General features: G+C 36.9%; 1 protein-coding gene across 1 annotated transcript in view; it reads right to left on the bottom strand.

Annotated features, from left to right (window-relative positions):
- LOC138023394 (uncharacterized) overlaps nucleotides 1-7,490 on the bottom strand; it is a 33,805-nt gene extending 26,315 nt beyond the window's left edge. Inside the window, exons 1-8 of the mRNA XM_068870401.1 lie at nucleotides 7,376-7,490; nucleotides 7,047-7,209; nucleotides 6,003-6,199; nucleotides 5,679-5,732; nucleotides 3,751-3,813; nucleotides 3,334-3,434; nucleotides 2,850-2,934; nucleotides 1,981-2,034 (exon numbers count right to left, since the gene is read on the bottom strand). Of these exons, the coding sequence (XP_068726502.1) occupies nucleotides 1,981-2,034; nucleotides 2,850-2,934; nucleotides 3,334-3,434; nucleotides 3,751-3,813; nucleotides 5,679-5,732; nucleotides 6,003-6,199; nucleotides 7,047-7,209; nucleotides 7,376-7,490 (832 nt within the window). The remainder of the gene's footprint in view (nucleotides 1-1,980; nucleotides 2,035-2,849; nucleotides 2,935-3,333; nucleotides 3,435-3,750; nucleotides 3,814-5,678; nucleotides 5,733-6,002; nucleotides 6,200-7,046; nucleotides 7,210-7,375) is intronic.
- Between the last annotated feature and the right edge of the window lie 2,320 nt (nucleotides 7,491-9,810).

A 9,810-nucleotide genomic window follows, 5' to 3' on the forward strand; every position in this document is an offset into this window, starting at 1 on the left:
ACCTCGCTATCTGATCACAAATCACTGTGGAAACCTGGCTACTAACATGCCTACCTTATTATGGACACTTTGAATGACTTCAGTCGCATTTTGTTGTATGCTAAAAGCTGGTACATTCTTTTTATTTAAGTTACCTTAAACTGAAACATGTTCCTGTCTTACATGACTGTCCACGCAATGATGACAAGGGTCATGTTTACTGTAGTTGGTCTCGGTCGAGGAGTGTTCGCTTATTTATTGGCACGGAAGCTAAAGATAGGATATTTCGAATAAGGATAAATTCAGTCTGTTAACCCTTTGGTTGTAACCACTAAAAATGTGATACAAGAATTATTTTGTCGATACACATTTGTTATTGTGCTTCCATTATCAAAACAAGTCCACAATGTCCCCATAAGTCACGCAAACAAAAAACATTGGTACTGTCTATGGGTGTGGGGGGAGTGGAAGGGAATTTTCTAGTTTGTAATTTATAATGGCACTATTAAAGTAGGCATAGTTTCAATGATGGCCTGTTTTGTTTCTGTTTATACTGATTTCAATGTTTCTTATAAATAATGCGTCAAAGTACCAGGATAGCGCGATGTACCCTCACCCCCTGACAGATGATACTTCATATCCTCATTGTAATAAGCTGAGAAATAAGCTTGTGAGTCAGACAAATACGGAGAAACTTACAGAAAATCACTTATGTCTTACATGTAAAACTATTCAGTCCCCTATCAGGCATCATAATAAAATTGACCATCTACGAGCATCCGTTTACTGTTTGCGTGACTGACGGCTAAATTGTGGACTTGTTTTGAAACTGGAAGATGTGTACTGACAGAAAAATGCGTGTCTCACATTTTTAGTGGTTACAACCAAGACATGGACTCTTGCTATAACCAAAGGGTTAACAGACAGAGTTTCTCGTTATCTGAAAGATCCTGTCTTTAGTTTCCGTGCCAATAAATGCCACTTTTTTCCTGTCGCGTAAGGTCGCACAACATTCAAGCTTCTCATGGCGTTGTGTCTGTTTAAACTTAATCGTGTGAGGAAACAACATACAGCGCCCAAATCTCTGAGTAGCGGTAAGTTTTCCTGGCTTTCTTCCCCGTAATTACCGCTATTAACAAAGGGTCTTAGTTTTCGTTCGAAAACTAAGAGCGGGGTTGTAGTTTTCGTACTACGAAAGCTAAGACCAGGTCTTAGGTCTTAGTTTTCGTAACACCCGAAATTATAAGCCATAAACTAACGTCACGCCCATAAAAATGTATTGTTCATTAGCGTGATTTTTTTTATTTTTTATGACCTGAATCTCGCCCGTTTATCGCTCAGAATATCGTTCAAATGTCAGAGTAGTACAAATGTCCCGCTCCATTCTCGCTCATTTATTGTTCAATTTTTATCGCTCCTGTCAGGCTGATTATCGTCACGCTCTGTATCGCTCATCAGCGAGACTTTTTATGGCCCGAATCTCGCCCGCGTCTCGCCCAGAATTTTCGTACGGGCATCTCTCCACAATGCTACCCAAATTCGTGTAACGTAGCTATACAGTGGAAATATCTTACTTTCATAATGTAACAGACTAACCATGTCCCCATAATGCAAGCAAGTGACCATGTCCCCATAATGTTACACACATTTTGTGTAACAAAAGCAATGTACAACTATCTTTCATGGTGACAGAAAACAGTTGAGGTGTCTATTGGTCCCCACAATGTTACCCAAAAAAAGTGAAAATATTGAGGGCCACAGCCACGATAAAACGTGGTAAAAATTAACAAATTAATGACCTCTGGATGAAACCATTAAATAAAACAAAATAACAACAACAAACCAATGACATTTCATTGAACTTGAACTAGAATTTATTTTTGCCAAAACCCAGGGACTTAATTCATATTTCTACAGAAAAACCTGGGCTAAACCAACTGTCAACTCATGTAAACATTACTTTTCCTGTACAGGCACAATAACCAAAAATTCTCTCCTTACCTTTACATGTTGTAGAATTCTTCCAATTCTTGTTTATATTGTCTCTAACATCTCCTGTAATAGATTTAAGTCTAATTATTGTTAAAACAAATGCAAAGATTAAGGGGAAGCGGGTTGTAACTTCTTTTAATTAAAGATTTGACACTGAAAGAAACTTTGCATGATAAGAAGCCCTAACTCTTCACTATTAAAATCTCTTCAATTAGAAACACTTGCAGACTTGCATTCAGTCAAGCACAGAGATTGTATTTTAACACACTGTTTGTAAAGCATAAGCAACTGACAATTTTCCTAGGATACCACCCGGAGTTTTTGAAAAAGCACCAAAGTCCTTCTGTCCTTTATGGTTATAACAAAATTGATGCAGTTGACAAGGTTTACATGTAAACAATATAACAATGTAAAATCTCTTCAGTTGGAAATACTTCCAGACTTCAGGGGTTTCATTAATTGAAGAAAGAGAATGGTATGGGATTCTAAACAGGCGGGTACCCCTAAGATTTCTTTGGCGTGGCCTTTTCAGTACCGCAACAACCAAGGCGTCTACTGTGTTCATAGTATACAGGCGCCGGTACCCGGGTCCCGGCTTCTAATAACAACCCTGAACTTGCATTCAGTCAAGCACAGAGATTGCAATTTAACAAACTGTTTGTAAAGCATTTAGCAACTGACCATTTTCCTACGATCTTACACCAAGTTTTTGAAAAAGCAGCAATCTGCTTCTGTTTATTATGGATATAAGAAGTTAATGCAGTTGACAAGGTTTACATCTAAATATTAGACCATGCAACATTGCACAATCAAACATGCTCTGCCACTGGTCACATGTCTATCATCTCAGCATTTTTATCAGGGTTGATAAACTGTACCTTTGGAATTGTCTTCCTTTCCACACGCAACTTCTTCACAATCTTGAGACGTGACCACCCCACCGACAGCACACAAATAATAGTCCTGAAAGGAACCATGCCCCATGTCATGTCTCCCAGATTTTCAATAATAGCTGCAATGTTTCACTATCTTTCCTCGCACAAGCAAGTGACCATCTCCCCAAATTCGTGTAACATAGCTAGACAGTGGAAATATCTTTCTTTCATAATGTAACAGACTAACCATGTCCCCATAATGCAAGCAAGTGACCATGTCCCCATAATGTTACACACATTTTGTGTCACAAAAGCAATGTACAGCTATCTTTCATGGTGACAGTAAAAAGTTGAGGAGTCTATTGGTCCCCACAATGTTACCCAAAAAAAAACGTGAAAATATTAAAGGGCCATAGCCAGGATAAAACACTGTAAGAATTAAGAAATGATCTGGGCTGAAGCAACTGTCAACTCATGTAAACATTACTTTCCTTCTACATGCACAATTACCTAAAATTCTCTCCTTACCTTCACCTGTTGTACAATTCTTCCTACCGGTATTCTCGTTTATATTGTCACTAAGATCATCTGTAATAAATTTAAATCTAGTTATTGTTAAAGCAAATGCAAAATTAGGGGCAGGGGAGTTCACTATAAAAATCTCTTCAATAACAAATACTTGCAGACTTGCATTCAGTCAAGCACAAAAACTGTCATTCAACCAACTGTTCATGTGGCATAAGCAAATGACAATTTTCCTGCAATGTTACCATGTTTTTTTGAAAAGCAGCAATATGCTTCTGTCATTTAATTATTACCCCACGCAATGCTGCACAATGAGAAATGCTCTGCCACAAGTCGTACATCTACTATCTCAGCATTATCATCAGGACTTGAACTGTACCTTTGCAACTGTCTTCCTTTGCACACACAACTTCTTCACAATCTTGAGATATCACTGCCCCATCTACAGCACACAAATAACAGTCAAGGAACCATGCCCCAGTCATGCCTCCCAAATTAATACATTAATAAATTCGTGGAACAGCAGCTATAAATAATTATATTTCTTTCATGATGCAACAGACCGACCATGTCCCCATAATGCAAGCAAGTGACCATGTCCCTATAATGTTACCCAAATTCGTGTAACATAGCTATACAGTGGAAATGTCTTTCTTTCATAACGTAATAGACTAACCATGTCCCCATAATGCAAGCAAGTGACTATGTCCCCATAATGTTACACAGATTTTGTGTCACAAAAGCAATGTACAGCTATCTTTCATGGTGACAGAAAACAGTTGAGGAGGTGTCTATTGGTTCCCACAATGTTACCCAAAAAACGTGAAAATATTGACGGGCCACAGCCACGATAAAACATGATAAAAATTAAGAAATGATCTCTGGCTGCAACAAGTAAACAAAACAAAATAACAATTACAAAACAATGACATTTAAATCAACTTTAAATAGAACTTTGCTCAACACCGAGGACTTAATTCATATTTTTCTAGTAAAACCTTAACTGAAGCAACTGTCAACTCGTGTAAATGTTACAGGTTAATTATTTCTTTCCTTAGGTGAATTTGTTTTGAACAGGTCAATTTGTTTCAACCTAGGTCAGTGTGTTTCAAGCTTGGTCAATTAATTTTGTTTGAACTTGAATGGGTGAATGTGTTTCAAACTAGGTCAATTTGTTCTAACCTAGGTCAATTTGATGTTACAATAAGATCAATTTGTTATAAACCTTGGTTGGTTAGTTCTTAACCAGGGCAATTACAGTGCAGATGTGAAGGTCACTTTGTTATCATCCTGCAGTAGGTTTATTAAACGGCTTGAAGGCTAATTTAATAAATTCAAATCAGGCCTTTAAACATTGTCTTGTAGTTTCTAAAGGGTGTTAACATTTTTTAAAGTTAGTGTCGGATTTACGAGTCAGTATATAGTTAAAACAGAGGTACATGTACTGTACGGTAATAATGGGTGGTATATTCTCTTTTGCAAGTAGTTTATTGAATATTTGGTGTATCATATTATATGCATATGTATTTTAGGTCATGCAGTGCTAACAGGGGTACTTATTGTTCATTACTGTCAATACTTGCCAAAGCAAATTGCAAAACTCTAATTAACATTGCATTAGGCTGTAATACAGTCATGTTTACTTGTAGCCACAGGGTACACCGAGTCCAAAACAATCATTTTTAATATGTTTGTTAGTGGTGCATGTACCTGTCAAAGATAAAACAAATCTTACCAATGCCATAATCCATTACGCTTGATGCATAACCGATTGTCATGGATGAAAATTTATATGAGAAATTAAAATTTCAAATAATTATTATAAGTTATATGTATCATTCTAGCTGCCACTGCTAATTTTGAGCAGTATTAATTGTGTGGTATCATTTTGTAAGGGGTGGGGGAGTGGGGAAGGTGCTCAAAAAGGCAAAGTTTATCCACAATTGTCCTGAAATTATACAAAGCAGAGCCAAAGTTATGGGAATAGTTTCGGTTTTACCAAAACACTTTGACTTAATTGCACACATGTACATGTGAAAAATATGTGCAGTATTTATCAGCAGATTAATTGATGAACGACTAATTCTGTGAAGACCACATGGAATACTTTAATTTACTACATGTGCAAGGTGCCAAAAATATAGTTTTTGTTTGCCGCAAAAACAAAACAAAAAAGAAAATCAAATTGACCTACATGTACGTTGAAACAAACTGACATGGTTTGGAAACAGATTGGCCTAAGGTTTGATTTGACCTGCAACATAAACATTACTTTACGTGTACAATTACCTAAAATTCTCTCCTTACCTTTACGTGTTGTAGAATTCTTCCAATTCTTGTTCATGTTGTCACTACCATCACCTGTAATAGATTTAAATCTAATTGTTGCAACAATATAAAGATTGGAAGATTGGGGGGAAGGGGGGTTAATAAATCACAATTAACCTCTGAAATTGATGATAGCACAATGAAAATGGCATTTCAAAGTTTCTACATTTCGAAATGTTCTGAGGGTGCCCACCACCCTAGCTTCAGAATTGTCACAGCCACCTACTTTTCCAGAGTTGGCCACCTACTTCAAACATTTTGAAAACCCTGGTTTACCCCAATCTAAAAAACACAGAAACATACCAGATTTAACTCGCCATGGAAGATCCTTTAAACCATAATCATATCGTAGCACTTCATTTGGAGCTATGTCCTTTGTTGCAAAAAGGCAAAGGCACACCTTCCCAGAAACGATCACCTTCTTCATCTTACAGTTGGCTTTCTTTGCAGGCAGATCATTAACCAGGCGCCCAAGGCCATGTGAGAAAGTGGCATCAATACTGTAATTGAATTACAGAGAGACGTTTACTAAAACCCCAGAATGTAGAATATGGAAACAGAAATTACCCATCTCAGTTTTAAGTGTAAAATTGTGACTGCAGTGCTGTGCAGTCAATTTGATATTCCATCAAGCAGTGGTCTTCTTTGCTTGCTTCCCACCATTTTGTTTGCACTTGCTAGTCTCTGTGTAGAGCTTAGTTGGTTCAATTCAAGAGATTGTAAGCAAAATCATGGTTCATCTGATCCTTTTTCGTATAGGACCCAACTGGTAAGAACTACTATTTTGAGGAACAGTTTGGCAGAACATTTGTTGAGAGTATTTTGATCACAGTTTGAATTTCAGTATTAAGTGAAGGCACATGCCAATCCTTTCTGTTTAGCTGTAACTAGATTATCTTAGGACTTAGAACTCAGGATTCAGGAGTGTGTGGTTTACCAACAAGTGTAATTTTTCTGTGGCCTGTTAACCTTCCCACAGCAACTATCGAGTCTGACTGCAGATTTCCCTCGGTAAAAAAGCGGCCTGCCAAGGGAATAGCGAGGGGAAGTCGCCAGAAGGACAAGCGGCAATACCACCATAAAGGGGTCAATACTTTCACATGGTACTGAACCCCCAAGAGTGTATCCGCAACTAATTGCTACAATAGGAACATTTTTTTTTGTACTACATTTTGATGTACATATTCAAACTGGAGATGATATCAGAACCTGAGTTAGAGAAAGATTAAAAATTACAAACAAGGACAACCAGTAATACAGTAATCAAACTTTCCTTTTTTAAAAGCTGTGAAGGTTTTTTAATACTGTACGTACCTAATTATTTAAATAATTTTCAAGAAAGCTTACCAGTAGGTGGCTTCATTCCACTGAAAAAAATAGAGGAAGTTTCCAAAATCTAAGGAGTACTGTTTTTCTCGCCTTTCTCCTTCTTCAGCTGATACAAGTTCTCCTTTATATTGTAACAAGAAGTGACCACTCTTAAACTCCCTGGTTGCAAATACACCTTTCCCTTGAGAAATAAAAGTAATTAACATATCACAAGTAGTTCTGTTCTGGTAAATGAGAAGTCATAGGTTTGACTACTGTTAAAACACTCAAGGACCACTTATTGTAGAATAAGACCTGCAGAAGAAGCAACAAACTACATAATCATACCAATGTACTCGCTGATGTACCTTTCCTCAAGGCCAGGTTGGTCACTATTGCTGTTAATGTAAGCAAGAGCCACATCTTCTGGACGTCCGCCATTTCCTCTCTATGTACAAACACACAGTATGGACAGCCACTCATTTTATATCAACAATACATGTAATAAGGCTGAGTAATAATGTTAAACTGTAAATTTGTAGAGCGCACTTTCCATGATAAAATGATCAAATGTACTCAAATTAAAATGGATAAAATACAATAAAATACAGAACCATGAAAAAAATATATAATTCTATAAAAAGGCTAAGCTAAAAAGGTTCATTTTTAGAAATCTCTTAAATACATCTATCGATTCAGCATTCCTGATAATAATATAATTATTATCACAAGGCAAGGCATCCACAGCTTTGGTGCAGCAATAAAGGATCTATCTCCCAGACGAGTGTAGAAATTGATTGTATATTTGGGGTGTCCAATAACAAAGCATTGTGTGATCTTAGATTAATTATTGTACCTCTGTGAGGACCCTTCCATGTATAAGATTAGAAATATAGCTTAGTGAGCGGCCATGAAGCACTTTAAATGTGATTAAAAGTACTTTAATTTAATTTTGTACATAATTGGGAGTCAATGCAAATGTTTCAATAATGTTATGTGACAAATTTTGATTCCCTGAAAATTAATCTGGTAGCCACATTGTGAACTCTTTGGAGTTTTGCCAGCTGACACGCAGAACGTCCATACAGGAGACTATTACAATAATCAACTCTGCTTGTCACAAATGTATGGTTAAGAGTCTCTCTAGCATTCTGAGATACATTGTAATATTTCCCAATTGATCATATATTGTAGAGATGGAAGAAAACTGCACCACAGGTTTTAGTTACATGCAACTCCAAAGAAAATTTGTCGTCAAACCAGGGGACTAAATGTCTGACAAATGAGGAAGCAGCATTTATTTCACAGTTTCCAACATGTATGTTATTAAAGCGGATCTTGGCAAGTTGTTGTCTGGTTCCAATTGTCATAAATAAATAATATTCTGTCTTGTCATCATTATGCTTTGAATAATTATTTTGCTCTGGCCCATTCCCTAAACAACTTCCATTTCTTGCACGGCACTAACTTGGCTTGTTTCACAATCTGGGTTAAACACTAAATAAAGTTGAGAGTCAGACATCTAGTAAATGTTTCTTCACAATATCAAATATTATCAATTGCATAGATGTTAAAATAATAAAAGTGGTCCTATACATGACCCTTGAGGAAGAAAACACCACCAAGGCTTGTCATAAAGGCATCAGAGCCTAAGTTGTAGACAAATCAAAACTTGGGGTAAATGTTGAACTTTATAAAAATTAATAATTCCTATTGATGCTTACCCTATAGGATCTTGTTTGCTTTTTCATTATTCATGACACAAAAAGGTAACCTAAAAACAAGACAGCAATATCCAGTTATAAGCCTGGTTCCCATATGCCAGTGACCTACTCACGACATAGCCACCGGTAGTGCCTGGGATGTTCCGATATATGAGAACATACATTATGTACACGGCTGGCATAAAAAACCATCGCAGATCATAACTACTTGCATGCCTGTGAAGTTGACTCAAGTTCAATTTCAAAGGCATGTCGGCAGTTCTTCCACCACACTGGCAATAAAAACATACTTGGCAATTGTCAGCAATGTGCAAGTAAATTTAATTTGTTAAGAAATAAAAAATAAGTTCAATTTTGCACTGTATAAGTAATAAATCATTACTATTAATTATTACGTTCAGTGAGGACATGTCTACAATGCAACTGGGAGGAAAAATTAATTCAACTGGTGACTACAAAGTAATCAAAGGTAGGACGGCGGCATATGAGAAGCAGGCTTTCTATTTTAGGCCTACCGATTACAGTAACGGATGTAGCTTTGTACAGTGAACAGTAAGGCTAACAAGGCTAATAAAATGATTCTAACAATATTATGTTTAAATATCTGCCAGAAATCATTATCATACGAATAACTGACACAGGTAGACTTTAGATGGGAGTGCATAGCCCAAGCACACTATGGAGTAAAAAAGCGGGAATTTCACGTGGGAAAAGCTTTAAAAAGTCTTTTTTCTTCAGAAAGCGGTAAACGCTATTTGATATTTCGCCGACAAAACACTAATTGCAATAAATTTTAAAGAGATTCGCATACAGGAGAGCGGCCGGTACAGGGAAACGAGAAATCCAAACCGAAAGATCCAGTTCGAGTGTATGTACATGTGCAGTCTTTCATTCTCCTTGTGAGGACGATCGTTGTAAGTCTTGGGAATGGACAAAAAAAGATAGCAACCTGTCGGCCACTCCGACTTTCGATCGTTTAGGTTGTCTTAGATTAAGAACTTCCAAAGTTCATCCCCCCAAAAAATAAAATGCTGGCAAATCCTGATCAGATAAACAAAGGAGACTTTTGTCTGATTGGC

This window comes from Montipora capricornis, chromosome 11 (genome assembly GCF_036669925.1).
Source record: "Montipora capricornis isolate CH-2021 chromosome 11, ASM3666992v2, whole genome shotgun sequence".
NCBI lineage: Eukaryota > Metazoa > Cnidaria > Anthozoa > Scleractinia > Acroporidae > Montipora > Montipora capricornis.